The sequence below is a fragment of the Primulina eburnea genome, chromosome 12, assembly GCF_022965805.1.
Source record: "Primulina eburnea isolate SZY01 chromosome 12, ASM2296580v1, whole genome shotgun sequence".
Lineage (NCBI taxonomy): Eukaryota > Viridiplantae > Streptophyta > Magnoliopsida > Lamiales > Gesneriaceae > Primulina > Primulina eburnea.
This window is the reverse complement of record NC_133112.1, coordinates 27,500,953-27,528,713: the sequence shown is the minus strand read 5'-3', so window position 1 is coordinate 27,528,713 and position 27,761 is coordinate 27,500,953. Positions and strand designations below refer to the sequence as shown.

The window sequence follows — 27,761 nt, the reverse complement described above, 5'->3', positions numbered from 1 at the left end:
TAAAATGTAATCTCTCATCCTCGTCTTGACCCTGATCCTGTCCCACTTGTTGTCATGCACACATACAAATACAACAACAGCCGGATAACTCCGGTGAGAATAATATTCGCAGTATAAACAATGTATACATGCAATCATATAAAAACATATATAAAAGCATATAACAACCATCAATAACATGTATCAATCTGAAACATGAAATGATATAAAACTATAACTCAAACTCATATCTCTGACTCGACTCTGATCTAGTCTAGTCTAGGGATCTAGGTTCCCGGACGTTGGCATATCATATCAAATCTCAGCAATAGAAGTCGATCTACTTCTAAGCAACATCGATAAACCAAACATCCAATGTCTAGGCACCTCTGCCCAAGACTTGGCACCTCTGCCAATGACTCATTCTCGTAATCTATCTTCTTATCTCTGCTATTCTATAAGTCAATAGAATAAGAATATTCATTCATCGATACAAAGGTAAGAAAAAAATACAACCAAGTATGTGGTTTAGGGAAACTGGAGTCGAATCTGACTCGAGTCGCATCTCCCGATTCAACATTGATTTATACCTTTCTTTTGTCGGTTTCTGGCTCTGTCGAAGTCTTGAATTCGAACCCTGTCAATACTCAATCTGGCAATGACAATATCGAGGATTACAATATCAATATACCACTCAAATCAATATTGGATATAATCAGAACTCAATCTAAGTCTGTTTCAACGGCATAACTGCACAATCTCAATATACCCAGCAATAAAAATCAACAGATATCAATTCGCACAACTCATAATCGATAACAATACAAATCTTATATCAAATCTCAGTCAAATCCATTCTGAAAATCATAACAATTTCATATCGTATATGTTCTTCAATCCGGTTTCGATTATACGATGACTAATATATCAAGAACACCATATATGAATCATATCTGATTTCTTCAATATCATATTTTCAAATCATAACAAAACGTAGTAAAACTTACGTCTGTATGAAGCTGCTAACAAGAGAATCATAGTACTGAAGTCGGCTTGAAATTCTGACGGATGGATCTGACGTAAATCAAAATCTAAAATATGAAAAGGCGTAAATCAAAATCTCGTTTCCTTTTTCCAACTTCTGAAGGAATTTTGAATGCTTTATATATATATATATATATATATATATATATATATATATATATATATATTGCATGCCTGGAACCAAGTGGCTCATTCTTGGTGCAGCACGTCTCGCGCATATGCGCGACCTCCCTCGGCAATCACTAGCTTCACCTTCTCATGCATGTGTTTAGGTAAAAAAACACGCACAAGGCCCATTGAATATTCTTTAATATCTCAAACACATTTGAGATCAGTTAAATCATACTTGAATTTATTAAAGCCCACTAGTTAAATAATTATTTTCATTTGGGCTCGACAAGACTCCATGTTATTTAATTAGTTCAACCCTTGAATTAATTTAATTATTTTCACTCTACTAGGTCCACTAGTGTTTAATTAATTCAACTCTTGAATTAATTTAATTAAGTCCATAACAATGTTTATGAAAATCACAATTTCCAAATACATTATTTATTTTTGTCAACTTTTAATTGAGGAAAACTTCCACAAATTAAAAGTTACATTCCCCATAATCCTCTTATAGAAGTCATACTTCTATTTTTCTTTACGCTTATAAACTCTTTTATAAGACGTTAAACACATTGAATTATTTTTCTTTTCAACAGAATCTAGAACGCTAGCACTTGTGTGGACCTCAATGGTTCAATGATACAACTAGCAGTGGATTCACATCTCTATGTGATTCAGGACTAAACATGTCCTTATATAAGCATACCTCAATTGATTTCTTACTTATCAATTCCTTGATAATAAGAACGTCAGAACTCCAGTCTGATAGTACCCAACCAATAATGTTAAAGGCCTAACAGCATCGCTTACATGATTCCCTAGGTATCAAATTATAGTGTCTGCAAGAACCATTCCATTATGGTTAGCGTACAGTACGGTCTCTTCATCTCATATATCTCAACCGATTCGACAACTATTGGTATTCCGAGAGTTGTCAAAGAATCGATACTATATGTCATGTCATAGTTGAATTATTGGTGTAATCTAAAAAACCTCTTTCTTAATTACCACCAACACTCTGATCAGAGATTCTACAGTATATACACATGAGATCACATAGGATATCCATACCCGAAGGTAAGCGGTAAATCCCCGAATACAATACATAAACTCCTATATGTTTTGACAAAACACCTAACATTGCCACCTGATGACCTCACATGAATCGATAAACAAGTCGAAGTGCAATGCTAGCAAATAAAGTCATAATGTTTTCCCGGGTCGTAAGGACTAATGGTGAACAACCATAAACTAGGACGTTTTCACTCGATAAGTGAGAACCACTTGGAAAATCCTCTATAGAGGGTTGTTCAGTGCACTCTACCAGGAGCACCTATCTGCATGCTCAGACATCACAATGTCCCCTACCAATGAAACATGGTACTCACGTCACAGACACTAGTCTCAAACTCGAGAGGCCTTTATCCTTTTTAGCGGCGCCTGAATCGACTAGGAACTGTTTAGAATATATAGTATTCCTATTATGAGTTTAATTTTACTCATCGTATGAGCATCTCATATTTTTTATACTATTTGTATATTCAATGACTTTATCTATGCAACAAACATGTGTATACAGATAAAGATGTGCCAAAACAATAATTTCAAATATTATTAAAATAAAGATCGTTTGTACATAGAGTTTAAACATGAACCCTCAATCAACACTTAGCTCGACGGGCACCTACTCTAAAAATCTCCCAGTTGCACTAGAGCCAACTACCCATATGCTTCAAACCCATCGATTCACGATGCTTCTCGAATAATGGTCCAGGTAAAGGCTTAGTTAGCGGATCAACAACATTATCTGCGGAGCCGACTTTGTCAATCGACACTTCTCCTCTTTCCACAATCTCTCGGAGGGATGTGGTACTTTCTCAATACATGTTTGGACTTCTGATGAGAACTTGGCTCCTTTGCTTGAGCAGAACATACCTCATAGGTGGTCTCAAAACTCTCTTGGATCTTCTAGGAGCTTGTATCTCCTCTCTTAGCTCTTCGGGTGTGGATCTACAATCGTGGGTGTCTCTCGAACCTCTTCGAGTTCTATCATCTCCCTTTTTCTATCTAATAGAAATTCTTTTTCCAAAAAGATTGCATTCCTAGAAACAAACACCTTTGTTTCTTGGGAATGATAGAAATAATATCAAACTGAATTCCTTGGATATCCCACAAAGAAACATAAAATGGATTGATTATCCAATTTATCTCCCACTGTCTGCTTCACATAAGCAGGGCATCCACATATTCTAAGATACAAATATTTGGGAGGCTTACCCATCCATATCTCATATGTTGTCTTATCAACTGATTTTGAATGGACATTGTTCAGCAACAGTGCCGCTGTCTCAAGCGCATATCCCCAAAAGTATGGCCGCAACTCCATGAACCCCATCATAGACCGAACTATGTCCATCAAAGTCCAGTTACGACGCTCTAAAGAAGTAAACAACTCAAGGACTCAATCTTTTAGCTCAACCATGCTTGTCCTAAAAAGACCAAAAAGGGAGCTAAAGGAGGAACTAAGGTAATGGACAAATTTATTGAGCAAGCATTGCCCATGAGCTAAAGGTTTGGACAAACTTATGGTGCAAGAGATGACCATTGAGTTAACCAAGAAAGGAGCTAAAGGACCTAAAGGTTTGGACAAACGTATTATGCAAGAAGATGACCATTGAGTTAACCAAGAAAGGGAGCTAAGGGAAGATCTAGGAGGCTTGGACCAATTTATTGTGCAGGAATGAACCTTTTAGTAAACCAAGGTGACCTTGGATTCTTGGAATGGCTTTAACTACATTTATGGTTGCTTGGAGGACAAAGGGTCGGCCATGAGGAGCTCAAGGGACTAAAAATACTTCTATAAATACCACCTCAAGGTTTGAAGAAATTCACACCAAAAACACACAAAGAATTCGGCTCTCTCCATTCCACAAAGCATCCAAAATTTCGGTCAAGGCAAGGAAAGAAAAAGGAAGAAGCTTCGTGCAGTTTGTTTGCTCAACAAGTTACGTCGAAGTACTGCTGGATTCACGGCATAATTTACTCAAGTAATATGCTGAAGTGTTGTCCAATATTCGGGAGCAACTTCGTTCAAGAATCAAGACAATTTTCGGACCACGTCTTCGAATTTCTGTAACTGGGTTTTTTTATGTATTCATTTGTAATTTTAAACTTGGATATGTATATGAAAGGATTGGTTAGAAGGTGATAAGTGTTTAGAAGAGGGTTGAATAAACACTCACGGATTATAAATTCTTTTCGAAGATTTGGTTCAATTTAGTGATAAACTGACACTCGGTATCTCATCAGTCGATAACAATCAGTTTAAATGAACAAACAGTTGCGGAAGTAAACTGTCTGAGAGATAGAATAACTGACTGAAAGTAGTGACTGAGGTAAAATGCACACGGTTTGTTTCTGGATGCTCGGAGAATAGAGTAACTCCTATGTCACCCCTTCTATCACAAAGATAGGATATTTACTAAAAGACTTTGATCAAATACAAAAATTGTACTGACCCACTCCAGTTTGGACCTAACATTGCCAAAACTGAAACTCTTAGTTTACAAAAACTTTTACAGTGCGTGACTGATTTTAACACGACAAATGAATCTTACAAAGATTTCAAAGTACTAGCAAGCTCGTAAATATAGCCTTGATTTTTACTGATATATCTCATAAGAGTGATCTCTTGATATTTGAATACAAGTGGTGATTTTAGCAGAGTAACAGCAAGCTTGAATAGAATAGTTGTTTGTATTATTCTTCTCAGCTGCCCTCTTCACCTATTTATAGGCTTCTCTCTCAACGGTAATATTAAATAATATTTGAATCCATATATCCGTTGATTGCCACATCAATATTCTCTGACATTCGTATACTGCAATCTCTAAAATACGGCGTTCCACTACAAGTTACAATCTGTTGTACTATTTGTCGGTTTTTGTTCTCAATTGATGAGGTGTACAGTTGAGAGATCAGCTGAAAGATACTTTGCTGGAAAACTCATAACTGATTGTTTCAACTGATCAGCTCCCAACTGATCAGTCAGTTAGATTCTTCTTCAACTGATCAGTTTCCAACTGATCAGTTCGGCGTAGATAAGATTTAGCTGGTATGCATTAATCTTCAGCTAATGACAACTAACAGTTGTAAGATTTTAGTCAGTTAAGCTCATTTTCCTTTGATCAGTTATTCCAATAAGTTCGCTGCTTAGTTTGTCAAATCACTGAAATTTAGTTTCCAACAGTATAATATGACATGCTTGAATGTGTGTCCATATTTTTCGAAAATTGGTGTCTTATAATTTAAAATTTCAATCGATGATATGTTTTTCAGTTTTCGATATTCTTTGATTCCGCTTTATTCGCTCGAAATTCTGATAAGCTCTGTTCGATAAAATCTGAACTCTGTGATACACTGTTACAAATAGATTTGAAATGGAAAGATAATTGTAATTCTTTCTGGCCCCTATCAGTGGGTATAAAACCGCGTTCTGTCTGGCCCCAATCAGTGGATATAAAACTGTGTTCTGACCTCACCCCTTAGAGGACTAACATATTGTGGACAATTTGACAATAGAAATGAGATGAGTAACATTGTTGTGTTTGTTTCTGATTTGCTTCTGATTTATTCTGAAACTTCTGATAGTTTTTTTTGTCTAACTTGATTCGGTTCCGATAAGTCAAAATAATAAGTTTTGAAAGTTGTCAAAAGGATGAGATAAAATTATTTTTGTAAGTGTTTATTTGTGGAAATCGATTGGCCCCCATTTGCTGAGTGTTTCCAAAACTCTCACCCCTACATCTCTCATCAGATAAGAACGAGGAGCAAATTGACGAGGAGGAACATAAAGCATTCTGGGGATGGTGATCGAAAGACAAGTTCAATAATTGAGATTTTTATTATTTTCTTTTGTTTCGTTTCCGTAAACTCTCATGTAATTTGGATTTTGTTGTCAATGTAAAGACAATATTTTATTTATGAAAAGGCCGGTTTATTTGGCTTTTCGATACGAGGCTTATTGTTTTCAAGTAAGTGTTAAACAATGCCTAGTGTCACTGATGCCTCGATTTTGGGGCGTGACATTTAAGTGGTATCAGAGCCGCTAGGTTCATAATCCTGCTGGGATTTTGATAGACAAATATTTACAAAGTAAATTTTTGGCAAAATCTTAGTGCATCCCTATCTGCAGTAAACTCATCCATCGAAATCATTCACATCTTATGTCGTCATCTCAAAAATTCCTTTGAAATTCAAAGCCAAACAACTTTGCAAACTTAATGGGCACGGCGATGAGCGCGGAAACAGACATCAGACGCCAAGGAGAGGAAAAAGAAAAACAAGAGGCCCTTCATCAGGCAGTCTACTCAGAGTGGCCCCAAATTCAAGAGGCCAAACTATTCAAGCGGCCCCTCAAAAGGTACCTTTATCAATGCTGAAAATAAAGAAGGGAAGTGGTGCGCTACTTGTCGACAGAATCACATTGGGGAATGTTATAGGAATACGGGCGCTTGTTTCAAATATGGAAAGGTGAGTCATCAGATTAAAGATTGTCCTGAGAACAAAGACAAAGGAATTGGACCCAGCAAACCAAATGAAAACAAGACTAACACTCGGGTGTATGCTATAACCCAAGAGGAAGCAGATAACACCAATGAGGTGGTGGCAGGTATTATTTTACTCAATGAAATGCCTGCTTATACCTTGTTTGATTGTGGTGCGACTCGTTCATTTGTGTCTAGAATATTTGCTAAGAAGTTAAAACTTGGGCATGAAACTCTTAGTGAAGCGTTAAGAGTGGCGACACCTGCAAGTAAAAAAATTGAAACCCACAAGGTGTACCGAAATTGTAAAATTTATATCCATACACAGATTTTTGAGGCAGAATTGATTCAACTCAATGTGATTGAGTTCGACATCATTCTCGGAATGGACTGATTAGCCAAATACCATGCCATAGTAGACTGCCAAAAGAAAAATGTTAGACTCCAGACTCCAACTAAAGAGGAAGTTGTATATCACGGAAAATCCAAAGAATGAAAATATCTTTTATCTGCATCATAAGCCTGGAAGGCCATAATAGGAGGCGAAGAAATTTATCTGGCAATGATCAATGAAGTCAAAGAAGAAGATGCCCCAAAGTTGGAAGATATTCCAGTTGTTCAAGAATTTCCAGATGTTTTTCCCAAGGATTTATTGGGTTTGATACAGGATAGAGAAGTGAAATTTGAAATTAATTTGATCCCTGGTGCTGCATTAATTTCAAAAGCACCATATAGAATGGCTCCAGCTGAATTAAAAGAGTTAAAGGAGCAACTTCAGGAGTTAATGGACAAGAAACAAATCAGACCTATTGCATCCCCGTGGGGAGCCCATGTCCTGTTTGTAAAGAAAAAGGACGGAAGCATGAGACTTTGCATTGATTATAGAGAATTAAACAAGATCACAATAAAGAATAAGTAGCTGCTCCCAAGAATAGATGATCTTTTCGATCAACTAAAAGGAGCCAAGGTTTTCTCCAAACTCGATATAAGATCAGGTTATCATCAGCTGAAATTCAAAGCAGAGGATATTTCCAAAACTGCTTTTAGGACAAGATATAGACACTAGGAATTCACTGTAATGCATTTTGGTCTAACAAATGCTTTTGCAGCATTCATGGACCTTATGAACCGTGTATTCAAGCCATACCTTGATAATTTTGTGGTTGTTTTCATAAATGATATCTTGGTATACTCGCCAAGTGAGGAAGAACATAGAGAACATCTGCGTCTCACTTTGCAGACACTGTGAGAAAAGGAACTCTATGCCAAATTCAAGAAGTGTGAGTTTTGGCTAAAAATTGTGGATTACTTGGGCCATATAATCTCTGAATTAGGGGTGTCAGTTGACCCTAAGAAAGTAGAGGCAATCAAGGACTGGCCACAACCGAAAACAGTAACTGAGGTAAGGCGTTTTCTAGGTTTAGCTGGCTACTATAGAAAATTTGTGAAATGATTTTCTTCAATAGTCATTCCTCTAACCAAACTCACTCAGAAGAATTCAAAATTTATTTGGAATGAAGCATGTGAGAAAAGTTTTGAAACCTTGAAGACGAAACTCGCTTCTACACCTGTACTAGTTCTTCCTGAGGATGGCAAGAACTTCACAATATACAGTAACATTACAAAGGGAGGATTATGGTGTGTGCTTATGCAGGAAGGTCAGGTAATTGCCTATGCATCAAGGCAATTAAAACCTTATGATCAAAATTACCCAACTCACGATCTTTAATTAGCGGCAATCGTATTTGCGCTAAAGATCTGGAGACATTACCTTTATGAGGTAAGATGCGAAGTATTTACTGATCACCAGAGCCTCAAATACATATATACTTAAAAGAACTAAACATGAAGCAAAGAAGGTGGATCGGACTTCTGAAAGATTATGATTTATCAATTAATTACCATCCGGGTAAGGCAAATAAGGTAGCAGATGCTTTGAGCCGGATAAACATTAGAAAAGTAAATTTATCTTCTCTATCAGCGCGACAATGCCTTAGAGAATCGATCAAATTAAAACAAAGCTAGGATCTCTCTATCACAAAAATTAAAGAACAAATTCAAGAAGGAAAAACCCCAGAATTTCAGATTGATGAGAGTGGTGTTCTCTGGATGAAAGGAAGGTTGTGTGTTCCAGACACTGATAGGATTCAGGAAGAAGTGATGGCCGAAGCACATAAGTCGAATTTTTCAGTCCATCTCAGAAGCACTAAAATGTACCGAGATCTGAAAAATAATTAATGGTTGAATGGAATGAAAAAAGACGTAGCTGCCTTTGTTTCCAAGTTCTTAACCTGTCAACAAGTCAAGGCGGAGCATCAACGGCCTGGAGGACTTCTACAACCATTAGAAATACCAAAGTGGAAGTTGGATAACATCTCCATGGACTTCGTAGTAGAACTACCAAAATCGAGACAAAGTCACGATGGGATCTGGGTAATCATTGACAGACTCACCAAATCGGCACAATTCATACCGATTTGAATGAAGTACAACCTTGATAAGTTAGCCACCCTATACATGGATAACATAGTGAGATTACACGGTGTCACGGCATTTATATTATCAGACAGAGACCTCGTATCAAGATTTTGGAAAATTTCCAAAAAGCTATGGGGACCAAAGTCACTCTAAGTACGGCCTATCATCCACAGACTGATCGCCAAACTGAAAGGACAATTCAAACCTTCGAAAGCATGTTGAGGGCGTGTGCTCTGGATTTTCATGGAAATTGGAGCAAGCATTTACCTCTGATAGAATTTGCTTATAATAACAACTATCACAGCAGTATTGAAATGGCTCCGTATGAAGTGTTGTACGGCCGAAAGTGTAGATCACCTTTGTACTGGGATGAAGTTGGAGAAAAATGTGGGGACCCAGACGCTAATTCATTTCTTAATCATCTTTGGGATTATTTCAATCAATTAAGATAAACAGGGTCTAATTTTTTTAAAAATACGGAACATAATGGAATCAGTCTAATATAAACATCAATATAAAGTAAAAGTCTTGTGCAATTATATTACAATCAAACTAGGGTTCAACTACTATGTATCAAGTACTGAATCCTAATCTACTTCTGATCCAGATCTCCACGCTAACTTGTCCTTTCTCATCCTCTTCCTGACCCTGATCCTGTCCCACCTGTTGTCATGCACACATACAAACAAGACAATAGCCGGATAACTCCGGTGAGAATATCATCCCCGTATAAACAATGTAAAAATGAAATCATATAAAAACATATATAAAAGCATATAACAGTCATCATTAACATGTATCAATCTGAAAACATGAATGATATATAACTGTAAATAAACTCGTGACTCGTCATCTCAGACTCGACTCATCTCTAATCTAGGGATCCCGGTTCTTGGATATTGGCATCATATACCGAATCTCCGCAATAGAAGCCGATATGCTCCTATGCAACATCGATATAAATCAAACATCCGGTGTCTTGGCATATCCGCCAGAGACTTGGCATATCCGCCAGTGACTAGGCATCTCGGCCCTGGACTCAATACACGCTTTCTATAACTCAATAGACTAAGCATCTCAATCACATAAATTGCAAACATCAATCCAATAAAATAAAGTATGTAGTTTAGGGAAACTCAAGTTAAGTCTTACTCAAGTCAATCTCCCGGTTACCATTGATTTATACCTTTCTTTCTGTCGATTTGATGATGTCAAAGTCCCGAACTCAAAGCATGTCAATACTCAATCTGGAAATGACAATCGAATATACTGTATCAATAGACAAATCAAATCAAGACATCTCAGTCTTATCAAATTTTGACAGCACAACAGTATAATTCCAAAGTACCGGTAATACCAATCAGCATATACCAATCCCAATAACTCATAATCACTCGATAACCATAATCTAATATCAAATCTCAATCAAATCCATTCTGAAAATCATAACAATTTCATACGATATTTGTTCTTCAATCCGGTTTCGATTATACGATGTTTGCTATGTCAAGAACACCATATATGAATCATATCTGATTCCTTCAACATCATATTTTCAATCATAACAAAACATAGTAAAACTTACGTCCGTGTGGAGCCACTGACAAGACGATCACAGTACTGGGCTTGGATCAAAATTCTACCGGTTGTATCTTGCACAATCATAAATTTAACATATAAAAAGGCGTAAGGAATTCCACGAATCTTTTCTCGGTTATTGCTGCTAAGTTTTGAAGGAATTCAGTTTATATATGTCAAGTTGCATGGCCATAATACGTGGCTTAATCTTCAAGCATTTCTAGCAGCGCTCGGGAGGTAAAAAACTATCGCTTGGGCGCGGAACGTTCTGTCCAAGCCCTCATCTTATCATCCACTGGCACTCGGGCGGTCAAAAACTACCGCTCGGGCACCAGACGTTCTGTCCGGATGGTAAAATTATGGTGCACTGGTGCTCGGGCGGTCTTTTCCTACCGCTCGGGCTCCAGATGTTCTGTCCAACATCTTAACTTATAATGCACCGACGCCTGGCTTCTTCACTTTAGCTCCTAAAATCTCAATTCTATCAATAAATCAATGTCTGATCATAGTGATTAAATCTCGGGCATTACAAAAAAGCTATCATCGGACCTGAGCTTGTTCAAGTAACCATTGACAAAGTAGCCATAATCAGATAAAGACTCAAAATAGCTCAAGATCGACAAAAGAGCTTGGCTGATTTGAAGAGAAGACCGTTGGAGTTTGAAATCGGTGAGAACGCATATGTTATAGTCTCTCCTATGAAAGGAGTGGTTCGGTTCAGCAAGTCCGGAAAGCTAAATCCAAAATATGTAGGACCATTCGAGATACTGGAGAAAGTGGGAACCCTAGACTACCACTGGCTTTGCCACCGCATATGTCCAGAATCCACAACGTTTTCCACATATCAAAACTAAGGAAATATATCCCAGACCCGAGTCACATCCTTAATGTTGCACCGCTGATGATCGAAGGACACTTGAACAAAGAACTGAAATATGAATAATTCCCTATTCGAATAGTGGACACCAAAGAACACGCACCGAACAATCCCATATGTCAAAGTACATTGGTCAAACATACTGAACGGGAAGCAAATTGGGAACTAGAAGAGAGGATGCGTACACAATATCCTCACCTCTTCAAAAGCTCGAGTTGATCCAAGTTTCGAGAACGAAACTTCTAATAAGGAGGGTGGGATGTGAGAACCCGGAATTTCCGAGGCGAATCATGCAGAAATAAAACTTGAAACTAAGCTCATACTAAGCTCAAAACTTTAATCGTAACATTAAAACTCAAATATAAACTTAAATTTTCAGCTAACATGACTCGAGAAAGTAGCTCCAAAGCTCGAGGATTAGCTCAACGGGAAGCTATGCTATAAGAAACCGCATCAATCGGAAAGTCGTCATCGGAGAAGTAAACCCCCAGCTCAAGGACTCGATCTTTTAGCTCAATGAAGCTCAACAATGCTTGTCCTAAAAGGACCAAAAAGGGAGCTAAAGGAGGAACTAAGGGAATGGACAAATTTATTGAGCAAGCATTGCCCTTGAGCTAAAGGTTTGAACAAAATTATGGTGCTAGAGATGACCATTGAGTTAACCAACCTAAAGGTTTGGACAAACTTGTTATGCAAGAAGATGACCATTGAGTTAACCAAGAAAGGGAGCTAAGGAAGTGCTAGGAGGCTTGTACCAATTTATTGTGCAAGAATGGACCCTTTAGTAAACCAAGGTGACCTTTGATGCTTGGAATGACTTTGACTACATTTATGGTTCCTTGGAGGACAAGTGGTCGACCTTGAGGAGCTCAAGGGACTTAAAATCCTTCTATAAATACCACCTCAAGGGTTGAAGAAGTGCACACCAAAATCACACAAAGAATTCGGCTCTCTCCACTCCACAAAGCATCCAAAATTTTGGTCAAGGCAAGGAATGAAAAAGGAAGAAGCTTAGTGCAGTTTGTGCGCTCAAAAAATTACGTCAAAGTACTGCTGGATTCACGGCATAATTTACTCAAGTAATACGCCCAAGTGCTGTCCAATTTTCAGGTGCAACTTCTTTCAAGAATCAAGCCAAGTTTCGGACCACGTCTTCGAATTTCTGTAAGTGGGTTTTTAAATGTATTCATTTGTAATTTTAAACTTGGATATGTATAACATGACATGCTTGAATGTGTGTCCATTTTCGAAAATTGGTGTCTTATAATTTAAAATTTCGATCGATGCTATGTTCTTCAATTTTCGATATTCTTTGATTCCGTTGTATTCACTCGAAATTTTGATAAGCTCTGTTCAATAAAATCTGAATTATGTGATACACTGTTACAAATCGATTTGAAATGGAATGATAATTGTAATTTTGTCTGGCTTACATCAGTGGGTATAAATAAAACTGTGTTCTATCTGGCCCCCATCAGTGGGTATAAACCTGTATTCTGGCCTCACCCCTTACAGGACTAACATAGGACAATTTTACCTTAGAAATGAGATGAGTAACAGTGTTGTTTTTGTTTCTGATTTGCTTCTGATTTATTCTAAAACGTCTGATAGTTTTTTTGTCTAACTTGATTCGGTTCCGATAAGTCAAAATAATAATTTTTTAAAGTTGTTAAAAGGATGAGTTAAAATTATTTCTATATGTATTTATTTGTGGAAATCAATCGGCTTCCACTTGCTGAGTGTTTCCAAAACGCTCTCCCCTTACATCTCTCATCAGATAAGAATGAGGAGCAAATTGACGAGGAAGAATAAGAAGCGTTATGGGGATGGTGATCGAAAGACATATTCAAAAATTGAGATTTTTATTCTTTTCTTCTGTTTCGTTTCCACAAACTCTAATGTAATTCGGATTCTTTTGTCAATGTAAAGACAATATTTTATTTATGAAAAAGACTGGTTTATTTGGCTTTTCGATACGAGACTTATTGTTTTCAAGTAATTGTTAAACAATTTCAGATGCCACCGATGTTTCGGTTTTGGGGCGTGACACGCACCACATGGCCCTTGAAGGAAATTTTGGCCATATTTCCTTTTCGACAGAACTCACAAGTTTTGAGAGAGTTAATATCAGATATATCAAACATGCCTACTCCCGCTAGCTTGTTAATCCTTCTTAGGGAAATATGTCCTAATCGAGCATGCCATAATTGTGCCGAATTTGGAGTATCTTGTTTTCGCTTGTTTGTTGTTGTTATTGCTTTGACATTGTTTAGTGGAATATCTTTCAATTTTATGTTATAGAGATCATTTTCAAGTTCTCCCGTATCAATCAAACATTTATTCTTGTAAATGTTGCAAACAGCTAAATAAACAAGAATATCCATCTTTATCAAGCATAGAAATGGAAAGAATGTTCTTCATCAAATCAGTTACAAACAAAACATCTCTTAAAATCAACTTAAAAGCATTGTTCAACGATAAGTAAACATCTCATATGGCTTTGGCATCAATTCTTGCTCCATTGTTCATCCTCAAGAAGGTCTCAACTTCCCTAAGTCTTCTACTTCTTCCCATCACATGTAAATCATTTCAGAGATGTCAGCCACTGCCTGTATCTAATACTCAAGAAGTAGAGTGAATTGAAATGTTTGCTTCAATGTAGAACATACCATTTTCAGAACATTTCTGGGCAAGATATTCTCTGCAGTTACGCCTCCAATGTCCAGGCTTCTTGCAGTGATGATAGATATCAACAGTCTTGTTAGCCTTAATTGGTATGGCTGTCACAATTGGACTCGAATCTTGCCTCTTCAAGGGCACGTTCTTCTTGGGATGTTGGAAAGAACGCTTATTTCCCTTCCCATGTGGACCTTTCTTCGTGTCAGATGAAGAACCCACATAAAGAATCGACATCTCTTTCTTGATGGTGGGCTCAAATGTAACAACCATATTCACCAACTCCTCAAGGGTCAGCTCTAGCTTGTTCATGTTGAAATTCACCAAAAAAAGATCAAATGAGCCAGACAGTGACAAGAGCAACACGTCAGTGGTCAACTCCGATGGCAACACAAGATCCATGCCAATGAGCTTGTCCACAAGCCCAATTATCTTTAGGCCATGCTCATGGACCGAAGCTCCATCTCGCATGCGTAATGTGATTAGCTCTTTGACGGTCGCATGCCTAAGAGGTTGTGTTTGCTCACCAAAGAGCTCTTTGAGATGAAAATGAATGTCAGCAGCACTCTTAGCATCCTCAAAACGTCTATGCAGCTCATCATTCATAGAAGCATGCATATAACACTTTGCTTGCAAGTTATGGTCACACCAATCCTTGTAAGTCTGCAATTCCTCATGAGTGCAGCTAGTCGGAGCCTCAACAGGGGGCGACTCAGTCAGTGTATATGCTATCCTTTCCGAATTCAATACGATTTTTTTAGGTTTCTTAGCCAATTGAGGTAATTAGGTCTGGTTAAAATGTGTTTGTTGAGTATTGCAGATAACGGGTTGCGAATCGAAGACATTGTCAAATTTGTACTGTAAAGTGAAAACAGATAAATGTTAACGACTATTTTAAAATATTTAGTAAGATATAAAGTATGGACTTTTACTTCATAAATTTTCACTCCCACTGTTTATACATTTTTCAATACCCTCTAGTGAAAACGGGAAACTCCTTTCCTCAATAGGTACGTAAGGTCCAATTAGCAAATTATGAGCCTGAATAATATCAGCCAATCATAATTCCTAAAAGGTAGTTTCCAGTTGCATCTCCATGCAGCTCTTTACGTAAACTTTTGTCTCACGTTATATTAGGGCCAAATAATATGACATCGTTCATCTTTACGTGTCAAACCTTCCCATCGATGTTGAACCTTAATGGATGGTCGCCATAAGTTCCTTCAATAATATGAGCCAAAATAATGGGAGTTCCATGTAGTTCACATCACCATATCAATGGATGTCACAACTTTCCGTCATCCAGGGCTCCCCCAATAATATGAGCCGAGCACTGAGCATGGGTAGAGTTTATCATTCATCCATTGTTGATGGAAGACATGTAAATTATAAACAACTTTATAATTTTTTTTTCGGGCTTAATTAATTTTGAATCTTATTTAAAATGAACCTTTTTTAATTTTGAAAGGTCTCATCATTAATTTTATTTAAAATCTTTTCATGTTTGATCGTATGTTTGTCGGATTCATGCAACTTAGTTATTATAATAATAATAACACACATACTCATTATTTATAATATATCATGCATATATTATAAATAGTAAACCAACAAGGATGATCAAAATCCTCAATACTAATGGCCCGTGTGAGACAAACACGGGCCTAGGACCAATCCTAGGGAATGCATGGGATGCAAATTAATAAGTGCAATTTATTGCATTTTTATTACTTGTATTTAACTTGGAATCTTGTGATTCTTGAGCAGGTTTTATGCGATTTGTTGTTGTTTTTGTTGTTGTAGTTTGGAAGCTTAGAATGAGAGTTTGGAGTGTTAAAATGTTGAATTGGAAAGTGCAAAAGAATCAAAAATACAGAAGCTACAGCGCACCCGTGCTTATATTTACACCTCACCCGCTGTGTTGCACCGCACCCGCGTTGAAAAACATACTGCACCCACGCTCATACAGCAATAGCTGCACCGCACCGCACCGCAACTGCACTGACTTCCTAACCGCACCCGCGGTCCTTGCAAGACAGAATCCGAAAAATCTGTATTTTGGTGTGCTGCGCATGGAAGTCCAAGATTTAAGTGTGCTGCGAATTGGGGCTTGTCTGGGACTATAAAATTCATCATTTACTTACCATCTAAGGTATTGGGGAGCCAAAGAAAGAGTGGAGGCTGCTGCTAGAAGATTGAAGACCCAAGTTCATCAAGTTTTTGGAGAAATCTTTTACACAACTTCGGGGATGGAATCAGCACTTCAAACTCTTGTTCTAAGTTCTTCTTCCTTTTATTTTGAATTTGATATGTCTTGTTTTAGAACCATGTTTTGTTTTTTTCCTGTGTTATTATGAATTAATTTTTATTTCAAGAGGAAAGATGGAACAAAACTAGAAACCATGTGTTAAAATTTATGAACGAAGCTATTTAAATTCTTCATATTGTTCATTTGTATTGTTCTAATCTTAATACTTTCAATATATTGGCCATAATTTGAATGATTTATATGTTTACAATTTATAACTCGGAAGAAGAATTATAAACAAGAAAGCGGAAAAATACATCAATGGTATCTATAGAGTTCGGGAGGGCCTATAATGCTAGCGAAGCCCATAGAGAATCTAGTGCTTGATGTGTTATTTAATTGTAAGTTGTTGATGGGGACGTCGCAATCCGTTTATAGATAACTAATATCTTCTTAACACTCGGGAGAGGGAGTATATAATTATATGATTCTTGGCTAATGAATAAGAAGGATTTTTATAACATAGCTACAAGAAAGTACACATTGTGGACGGTTGAGTGAAATCGGACCTCTAGATCTTTTACTTAATTGTTATTTGCTAAAAAAATTTGTTACTTTTAAATCCATTTTCTATTTATTTATTCTTGCAAACAAGTCTTTTAATTGATTATTCTAAATAAAGTCAAGACTATTTTAATCGCAAGAACTGATATACGTTTATATACACACTCCTCATGGGATCGGCACTTGTACTCAAAAATACATTTTACTATAACTTGACGTCGTGCACTTGCGAGCAATCAAGAAAACACGCAACAAGTTTTTGGCGCCGTTTCCGGGGAGTGTTTATTTTAAATTTATATTAGTATTGATACCAATTAGTTTAGATTTTAATTTAGAGCTGTTTTTATTGTATTACATTAAACATTGATTTGTTTCTTATCTTTGTTTAACAGTGTATGTGAAGATCACAAAATTTTGACTTGCTTACCTTTGATCCTGAGATCGAAAGAACCGCAAGAAGATTAAGAAAGGCGAGAAGAGAAGAGATTCAAGCAATGGCTAACAACAGAGATAATGAAAATCCATCCCTTGCAATACCCATCAGAGATCATTTTAAGCTGGTACTAAATGCACATTATTCGGGCATAGCACGAGGGACTATTAATGCAAACAACTTTGAGATCAAGCACGCATTAATAAACATGGTTCAACAGAACCAGTTTGGGGGAGACTGCAGATCCTCATCTACATCTCAGAACATTCCTTGAAATCACTGACATGGTAAAAATAAATGGTGTTTCTGATGATATTATTCAATTGCGCTTCTTTAAATTTTCTCTTAGGGACCAAACAAGAGGATGGCTCCAATCGCTTCCTTTGAGAGTATCACTAGGCAGGAGTTAACAACCAAGATCCTTGATAAATATTTTCCACCTGCGAAGTCTGCAGTGTTGAAGATTGAGATAAGTACTTTTAGGCAGATTGACTTTGAGCAATTATATGAGACATGGGAACGATACAAGGAGTTGTTGAGGAGGTGTCCAAATCATGGTTTTGAAGATTGGGTATAGATTGAATTGTTTTACAATGGTTTGAATGGACAAACAAGTGGCACTGTGGATGCAGCAGCTGGTGGCACGATATTTGCCAAATCACCTGATCAAGTATATGATTTGCTTGAACAAATGATCATTAACAGTTATCAGTGGCCGTCTGAGAGGTCATGAGTAAAGAAGCCAGCTGAAATTTATACCATAGATCCTATTACATCACTCATCGCACAAGTTTCAGCTTTAACAACTCAAATTGCAACTATGAATAAGGCTAGTACAGCAGAGGTTGAAAATGCATCAGTTGTTATTGAAGAACCACATATTCCTGATGAGGCTCATTATATCAACAATAGGAATTTTGGTGGCTACAGAGGATATCGAGGTAACCCTCCTCATAACACTTATAATCCTGGTTTGAGAAATCATGAGAATTTTTCATGTGCTAATAATAAGAATGTGTTGAATCCTCCACCGGGGTTCAATACATCAAAGGGGGGAAGAAAAGCCTTCACTTGAGGATCTAGTTGGGACATTTGTTGCTAAATCTAGTAAAAGGATGTCTAAGGCTGAATCTCGTCTTGATGGCATGGAAACTCACATGGGAAATATGGGTGCCACAATGAAATCATTGGAGACACAGATTGGACGGTTGGCTAATGCATTGAGAGATAAAAATAGAGGTCAATTCCTAAGTAATACCGAAGTGAATCCAAAGGAGCAATGCAGAGATGAACTTTGAGAAGTGGAAGAGAACTTGAGGTTGAAAAATCCAAAAAAGAATGAGGAAAATGAGAAGAGAGTTTAGGAGGATGAGTGTGAAAATGGAAAGGGGAACAAGGTTGAGGAGTCTCGGATTGAAACTGAAGTTGAACGGATTCATATACTAAAACCGACTCTTCCATACCCACAGAGATTTAGGAAGCAGATTATGGATGATCAATTTGCAAAGTTTTTGGTGATTTTCAAGAAGATTCACATCAATATTCCATTTGCTGATGCTTTGGAGCAAATGCCAAACTATGCAAAGTTCATCAAAGATGTGATGTCAAAGAAGAGGAATTTGTAGGAGTTCGAGACAGTGAAGTTGACCGAAGAGTGTGCCATTCTCCAAAAGAAGTTACCACAAAAACTAAAAGATCCAGGGAGTTTTAATATTCCTTGCATTATTGGTGGTAATCATGTTAATAAAGCTTTATGTGATCTTGGAGCTAGTATTAATCTTATGTCATTTTCTATTTATAGGGACTTGGAGCTTGGGGAGGTAAAACCAACCACTATAACTTTGCAACTTGCAGATAGGTCACTCACCTATCCTCGTGGAATTGTTGAAAATGTTTTGGTAAAAGTTGACAAGTTTATCTTCACTGCTGATTTTGTAATACTTGATATGGAGGAAGATCAAGATGCTCCATTTATTTTTTGCCGACCCTTCCTAGCCACTGGAAAAACATTGATAGATGTAAACAAAGGAGAACTCACCTTGAGAGTTGGTGGGGAAGCTGTGATATTCAATATCTATAAGGCTATTAAAGGTAACGACGATGTGAGTACTTGTAAAAGCATTGATATAATTGGCTCTTGTGTTGCTGAGATTGGTATAGGTCATATAGTAGAAGATCCATTAGAAATATGCCTTTCTAGTACTGTCGGTAGGGTTGATGATGATGATTGGGAATTGAGAGAGCAACTTTTAGCTCTTGAGGAGTTGCCAAAGGTGAAGGAAGCCACACAGGAGAAGTTGGAAGAAGAAAAGTGTGCAGAGATAATACCTTCATCCCCTGTTTTGAAGGAATTGCCAAGCCATCTTTGCTATGCTTTCTTGGGTGAGAAGTCGACATATCTCGTAATTATCTCTTCCTCTCTTACTTTAGATGAAAAAGAGAAATTGTTGAGAATATTGAGGAAATTTACAACTGCATTTGGGTGGTTGATTTCTGATATCAAGGGGATTAGTCCCACCATATGCATTTATAGGATTTTAATGGAGGAGTCATACACTCCTTATGTGGATCATCAGAGGAGGCTAAATCCAGCCATGAAGGAGGCAGTGAAAAATGAAGTGTTGAAATTGTTAAATGCTGGAGTTATATATGCTATTGCTGACAGCAGTTGGGTGTCTCCTGTGCAAATAGTGCCTAAAAAGGGTGGAATGACTGTGGTAAAGAATGAAAATGATGAACTAATATCTACTCGTACCGTGACTGGATGGCGAGTATGTATTGATTATAGGAAGATGAACAATGCCACACGTAAAGATCATTTTCTATTACCTTTTATTGATCAAATGCTTAATAGACTTGCTGGTAATTGTCACTACTGTTTTTTAGATGGTTATTCAGGTTATAACCATATTGCTATAGCACCGGAGGATCAAGACAAGACAACATTCACGTGCCCCTATGGCACATTTTCTTTTAGGAGAATGCCTTTTGGGCTATGCAATTCACCTGCTACTTTTCAAAGGTGTATGATGGCCATGTTTGCAGACATGGTGGAAGACATCATGGAAGTTTTCATGGATGATTTCTCGGTATTTGGCTCTTCATTTTATCAATGTTTGCATAACCTTTATCTTGTTTTACAGAGATGTCAAGAAAAGAAATTAGTTCTTAATTGGAAGAAGTTTCATTTTATGGTCCAAGAGGGTATTGTTCTTGGACATAAAGTGTTTTCTAAGGGATTAGAGGTAGACAGAGCCAAAGTGGTTGCAATTGAAAAACCACCAAAGAACATCAAAGTGATAAGGAGTTTCTTAGGACATGCCGGGTTTTATCGTAGACTTATCAAAGATTTTTCTAAGATTACTAAACCTATGTGTAATTTTCTTGAAAAAGAATCCATATTTATTTTTGATGATGATTGTCTGCAGGCATTTGAGAAGATCAATAAGGCATTGGTGACAACACCAATCATGATAGTGCCAAATTGGTAGGAACCCTTCGAGTTAATGTGCGATGTTAGTGATTATGCAGTAGGCGTGGTGTTGGGCCAAAGACGTGATAAATTTTTTAGATAAATCTGCTATGCAAGTCGAACCATGGATGCTGCACATCAAAATTACACAACTACTGAAAAGGAGATGCTAGCAGTAGTGTTTGCATTTGACAAGTTTAGACACTACTTGGTTGGCACAAACGTAATTGTTTTCACTGACTATGCAGCTATTCGATACATATTTGCCAAGAAGGATGCAAAACCATGCTTGATAAGTTGGATTTTAATGCTCCAAGAGTTTGATTTGAAGTAAAGGATAAGAAGGGGTGTGAAAATCAAGTGGCCGACCACTTGTCACGGCTCGAACTTGAAGATAAAAAAATGAAGGAACCATAAAAGAAGCATTTCAGATGAACAACTGTTTGAGGTAAATTCTATACTCACTTGGTTTGCTGATATATCTAACTACTTGTCTTGTGGTACTCTCCCTCCAGATTTTACTTATCATCAAAAGAAGAAATTTTTTCACGATGCAAAGTTTTACATATGGGATGATCCATATGTCTTCAAGAGATATGTTGATCAGATGATTAAAAGATGCGTAGCGGAGGAAGAAGCGAAAGTTATTCTTGAACAATGCCACTCTTCACCATATGGTGGCCACTTTGGAGCATCAAGAACAGCAGCAAAGGTACTACAGTCTGGTTTTTATTGGCCTAATTTGTTCAAAGATAGTTTATACCTTAGCCAAGTCATGTGATAGATGACAAAGGGTTAGCAATATTTCTAGACGCCATGAGCTTCCATTGACCAATATTTGGAAGTAGAACTTTTTGATGTTTGGGTTCAATTTTGACTTCATGGGATCATTCCCATCTTCTTTTGGTCAATCTTACATTTTTCTTGCTGTGGATTATATGTCAAAATGGGTGGAAGCAATTGCCACCAATACTAATGATGCTCGAGTGGTTGCTAAGTTTGTTCACAAGAACATCTACAAAAGATTTGGGATACCAGGAGCCATAATTAGCGATGAAACTACACATTTTTGTAATAAATCTTTAACTCACTTTTGGCTAAATATGATGTGAAGCATAAGGTGACCCTGGTATACCACCCACAAACAAATGGAAAAGCCGAAGTATCCAACTGGGAGATTAAGCAGATATTGGAGAAAATGTCGAAAACAAACCGGAAGGATTGGGCATTGAAGCTGGATGATGCTTTATGGGCATACAGAACTGCATACAAGCCACCTATTGGAATGTCACCCTATAGTTTGGGATTTGGTAAGACCTGTCACTTACCACTGGAAATGGAACACAGAGCTTTTTGGGCCGTGAAAAAGCTCAACTTTGACATGGAAGCATCTGGTGATCAGCGGATATTTGAATTGAATGAGACGGAGGAATTCAGAAAGGAGGCTTATGAAAACGCAAAGATCTACAAGGTAAAGACCAAAAAGTGGCACGACAACCATATCTTGCAATGAATTTCGAGCCCGGACAACAAGTACTGTTGTTCAATTCACGCCTCAAACTATTTCCTGGTAAGCTAAAATCAAGATGGTTGGGGCCTTTTACAATAGAATCAGTCCAACCATATGGAGCCATTGAGCTAAAGTGCAATGACGGAAGAACGTTTAAAGTAAATGGACAACATATCAACCATTATTATGGGACTGAAGTACGGCATGTTGAAAACATTCATTTGGGTGGATCAACTTGATTTAGACTGGTGGTAGTCGAGTTGAAGACGTTAAACCAAGCGCTTATTGGGAGGCAACCCAAATTTTTGTTTCTTTATCGCATTTAGTTTTTCGTTTTGCTTTTATTCTTGTATTCTTATTTTTGATTGTGTATTTTTTGTTTAGTGTGCTCTTGTATCTCCTCAAATCTTATGACTCCCAATTGTGTTTTTCAAGACTCAAAATTAGAGGAGAAAACAATTTCAAAGAATGCACCCGCGCTGGAAATCTACAGCACCCGCGGTAGTTGAAGACAGAAAATTAAAAAAATTTCCAGTAGCAAGACTGCACCCGCGGTACTTTATTGAGCGCACCCGCACTGGTTTGACAGAAGCTACACCGCACCGGCAGTAGAATTATGGGCGCACCCGCGGTGTCTGGTGTCTGAAAACTGAAAATCTACAGTAGGCTAAGCGCACTCGGGGTCTATTTGTCGGTGCACCAGCGATAATTTTCCAGTAGCAAGACCGCACCCGCTCTGGGTTGATAAACACAACACCGCACCCGCGTTATGTTTATGACCGAACCCGTGGTCGATGATTTTATAAACTGAAACAGGCGGAAACTGGACATTACAGAAGAACATTTATCCCCACCTTCTCCTTTACTTCAAAATTTTTGCTCACAAAACACATTCCACACGCACATTTTCTATCCAAGCACACATTTCCCACTCCACACATACATACCTTCACTCATTTCATCCAATATCCATCTTCATTCCAAAAATCAACACCAATACTACCTAGGGTTTGAAAATGGGCTCAAAACTTTTACACCAAGGATTGATTGGAGCTTAGATTTTGTTCTTCCAAGACACAATTTCAACACTCAAGGTGAGCAAATCCATACTACATTTGCTTTAAAATTCGAAATTATTGGTGGTGCTGGCTATGGAAGAAAAGTGAGATTAATATTAAATTTTAGTGGAATACATTCTTGATATTGTTGATTGGATTGGTGTGTATATTGTTGAGGTTTAGTTATTGTGATTAATAATTTTGGGGGAGTCAAAGAATCATCAAGTTTGGTGAATTGGATAAAAGGGGAAGTTGGTGCTTTGAAAGTGTTTGATAAAATGCCCCCAAGAAAAAAAACAATCAAAGGGTGCATCATCATCTGCGAATTATGATTCACACAAGTTTGGGACGAAAAGGCGGCGGAAAATTATGTAAAATTTTGAACAAGAGCATTGTGAAAGAGAGGGGACTTGACCTGAGCTTCCCCCGAACCGAAATCAGATTAATGCTTACCGCTAGGTATTAGGAGGATTTTGGCAAGCAACCACAGGATGCGGTCATTTCTTTGGTACGAGAATTTTATGCTAACCTTAAGGTTAAGCATGATCATTTGAAAGTTTTGGTGAGAGGAAAGATGGTAGCTTTGATGCTCATACCATCAACACTATGTATGGTATCCCACCAGTCATGCATGATGAATACGAAGAATATCGGGCCGAGGACGTTGATTATAATAATATTCTTCAGACTATATGCATTGAGGGAGCGGAGTGGCGAATGAGAGAAGATGTGCATTTAAGTCTAGCCAAATCAGATCTGAGAGATGTTACCAAAGATTGATATTCCTTCATTTCTGCTAGGATTAAGCCTACAAACCATACTACTACCGTCATCACGGAGAGGGCAATCCAGACTTTTTGCATCATGACAAGAAAGACAATTGACTTAGGTCAATTGCTTCAGAACTCGATGTTAGACTATGCAAAAGGCAACACTCCTAGTGGCCTCCTCCACCCTTGTCTTATCAATGATATATGCCAGAATGCGAGAGTGACTTGGGCAGCAAATGAAGAGTTGTTAAAACCAAAAAATTCCATTGTGGTAATTAAACCACATAGATCACTGCCAGCTGAACAACATGAGGCACGTCGAGCTCAGAGAGAATTCAACAGAAGAGCTGTAGAAAGACGTGCCCATGTTCGGGCCCCACAACCACAACTGCAACCAAGAAATGTGCGAGATCGATTAACCAGTTTGGAAGAAGAGATGCGCCAACAACGCCAAGACATGGACGAGTTTCGGTTTAGGACCGATACGTTCATGGGCTATATGATGGATTTCACGTCTGTCTTGGCTCAACAATTTCCATCAGCTTCTGCATCTGGTAATCCATTTCCACAACCTCCACAGTGGTCGCCCTCATACTACCCGCCTGAGTTACACCCACCACCCGAAGACGCGGATGATAAGGATGACAATGACCACTAACGGTCGTTGCCTGAGGTATGTGTATTCCTCTGTCTTTCATAATCATTTACATCGAGGACGATGCACATATTTTAGTTTGGGAGAGATGTTATTTATTTTATTTCATTTATTTAGTTTTATTTTAGTGTTTTATTTTCTTGTGAGTTTATTTGAGTGTTTTATTTGCTTGTGAGTTTGTAGTGTCATAGTCATGAAATTTTTTTAAAAAAAATGGCCAATGATGAAAAAAATTTGTGTGTTGAGAAGGTCATGCATATCATTCTTGTTCATCAATCAATTTGAAAAATTTAGAGAACATTCATGACAATTGGTAAGTTTGTGATTTTCATTTAGAGAACAACTTTGTGATTTTCATTTGACATTGAAATAAATTTTTGCAAACACATATATGATTGAGGCAATCTTTGATTTTATTTGGACATGTGTATATTGTTCATAAATATTCATTTGAAGCCCTTTTGAGCCTATATGATAAAAGAATTGTGTTCTTGAAATTTCTTGGAAGCCAATCACTTTTCTTTTGAATATATATGTATTTGGTTAATGCATTGAAACACAATTTTTCACGATGATTAGATTCTACTTCGTGTTGGTGAATTGAGACTTTGTCTAAAACTATCCAAACAACACTCGAGGCGAAATACGAACAAACTATGATTTAGGTGATTTTTTGATCGGTTGAGCCTTTCGAGCCACCAAATAAAAATAATTTATCATTTGTCACCTCTTTGTAGCTTATATGAATTTGAATGGCACACGTGAATATGTGTAAAAGATGCCCATTCGATATCTTTTCAAATATCCCACATTTACCACCCCTTTGAATATCTTACACATTAATTTCCTACCTTCTCAAGGGAGTAAGAATTCAAAGGATCAAAGAAAATGAAATTCTCCTACAAAAGAAAAGAAAAATGAATGATGTTTGATTGAAGAACTTGGAGAAAAATGGGAGAAAAAGAGATGGAATGAATAAAAAAATTGGAGATAAAAGAAAAAGTGGAGTATGCAAAAGAGTTACAAATTCAACTTACTCCCTTATTTGAATTCCTAATCTTCATTTGTAGCCATGACCCAAGGCCTAACATTACAAGCGTTGCAAATCCTATTGACCAAGTCATAGTTGTCCAATATACTAGTTGAGAAGGTTTGGGAGGATCAAGCCTATAGACAATCGATAAACACTTACATTGAGAATGAATCTTAATCAACATTACACACACCTCATTGCAACAAATATTTATTTGGTACTCCTTTCTTGAATGAATATTGCTTTGACCCAGATTTTACCGAAAAGACCTCTTGATTTGTGTTTGTAAAAATTGAAATCGATTAAAATGTTTTGAAACATGAGTTGAAGATATTAGAAGTTTAGAAAATTAACTTGCATGATTATATCCGGATGAAAAATTGGTTGATTTGACTTGTCATATATTGAATAATGAATGCATGAAGATTTAGATAAATTATCTTGAGGCCAAGTTCTTTTAAAAATATTTCATGACTTGTTTGTTTGTGTTGTTTTGTTTTGCTCGGGACTAACAAAATCCTAAGTTTTGGGGAGTTTGATAAATGCAATTTATTGCACTTTTATCACTCGTATTTAACTTGGAATTTTGTGATTCTTGAGCAGGTTTTATGCGATTTGTTGTTGTTTTTGTAGTTGTAGTTTGGAAGCTTAGGATGAGAGTTTAGAGTATTAAAATATTGAATTGGAAAGTGCAAAAGAAGCAAAAATACAGAAGCTACAGGGCACCCACGCTTATAATTACATCGCACCCGTGGTGTTGCACTACACCCGCGCTGAAAAACATACTGCACCCGCGCTCACACACCAGTAGCTGCACCGCACCGCACCCGCGCTGACTTCCTAACCGCACCCGCTGTCCTTGCAAGACAGAATCCGAAAAATTTGTATTTTGGTGTGCTGCGCATGGAAGGAAGTCCAAGATTTTGGTGTGCTGAGAATTGAGGCTTGTCTGGAACTATCAAATTCATCATTTAATTACCATCTAGGGTATTGGGCAGCCAAGGAAAGAGTAGAGGCTACTGTAGAAGATTGAAGACCCAAGTTCATCAAGTTTTTGGGGAAATCTTTTACACAACTTCGGGGACGGGATCAGCACTTCAAACTCTTGTTCTAAGTTCTTCTTTCTTTTAATTTTCATTTGATATGTCTTGTTTTAGAACCATGTTTTGTTGTTTTCATTGTGTTATTATGAACTAATTTTTATTTCTAGAGGAAAATGGAACAAAACTAGAAACCATGTGTTAGAATTTATGAACGAAGCTTTTAAATTCTTCATATTGTTCATTTGTATTGTTCTAATCTTAATGCTTTCAATTTATTGGCCATAATTTGAATGATTTATATTTTTCAATTTATCACTCAGAAGAGGAAATTATAAACAAGAAAGGGGGAAAATGCATCAATTGCATTTATAGAGTTCCGATGGTCTATAATGCTATCAAAGCCCCATAGAGAATCTAGTGTTTGATGTGTTATTTAATTGTAGATTGTTGATGGGGACGTCGCAATCCATTTTTAGATAACTAATATCTTCTTAACACTTGGGAGAGGGAGTATATAATTAAATGATTCTTGGCTAATGAATAAGAATGATTTTTATAACATAGCTACAAGAAAGTACACATGATGGACGGTTGAGTGAAATCGGACCTCTAGATCTTTTACTTCATTGTTATTTGCTAAAATTTGTTTTTACATTTTAATCCATTTTCAATTTATTTATTCTTGC

General features: G+C 37.2%; 2 protein-coding genes across 2 annotated transcripts; both read left to right on the top strand.

The window, feature by feature from the left end:
• The first annotated feature begins 6,416 nt into the window (after positions 1-6,416).
• LOC140806741 (uncharacterized) lies at positions 6,417-7,074 on the top strand. Its single transcript, XM_073163281.1, has 2 exons — positions 6,417-6,556; positions 6,636-7,074. Exons 1-2 carry the CDS (start codon positions 6,417-6,419, stop codon positions 7,072-7,074), a joined length of 579 nt encoding a protein of 192 aa, XP_073019382.1.
• An 11,798-nt stretch (positions 7,075-18,872) lies between these two features.
• LOC140806740 (uncharacterized) lies at positions 18,873-24,354 on the top strand. Its single transcript, XM_073163280.1, has 9 exons — positions 18,873-18,931; positions 19,336-20,309; positions 20,421-20,623; positions 20,678-20,830; positions 20,963-21,021; positions 21,124-21,302; positions 21,522-21,718; positions 22,121-22,477; positions 24,142-24,354. The coding sequence occupies exons 1-9, from the start codon at positions 18,873-18,875 to the stop codon at positions 24,352-24,354; spliced, it is 2,394 nt and encodes a 797-aa protein (XP_073019381.1).
• Positions 24,355-27,761: the final 3,407 nt, after the last annotated feature.

Coding starts and splice junctions, on each gene's coding strand:
- LOC140806741 (XM_073163281.1), top strand. CDS start 6,417: ATGGGCACGGCGATGAGCGCGGAAACAGACATCAGACGCCAAGGAGAG. Junction 6,557..6,635: donor TTCAAGCGGCCCCTCAAAAG/GTACCTTTATCA, acceptor GGAATGTTATAG/GAATACGGGCGCTTGTTTCA.
- LOC140806740 (XM_073163280.1), top strand. CDS start 18,873: ATGAGGAAAATGAGAAGAGAGTTTAGGAGGATGAGTGTGAAAATGGAA. Junction 20,831..20,962: donor AACCACCAAAGAACATCAAA/GTGATAAGGAGT, acceptor GATTGTCTGCAG/GCATTTGAGAAGATCAATAA. Junction 22,478..24,141: donor AAAACGCAAAGATCTACAAG/GTAAAGACCAAA, acceptor AGTTTTGGTGAG/AGGAAAGATGGTAGCTTTGA.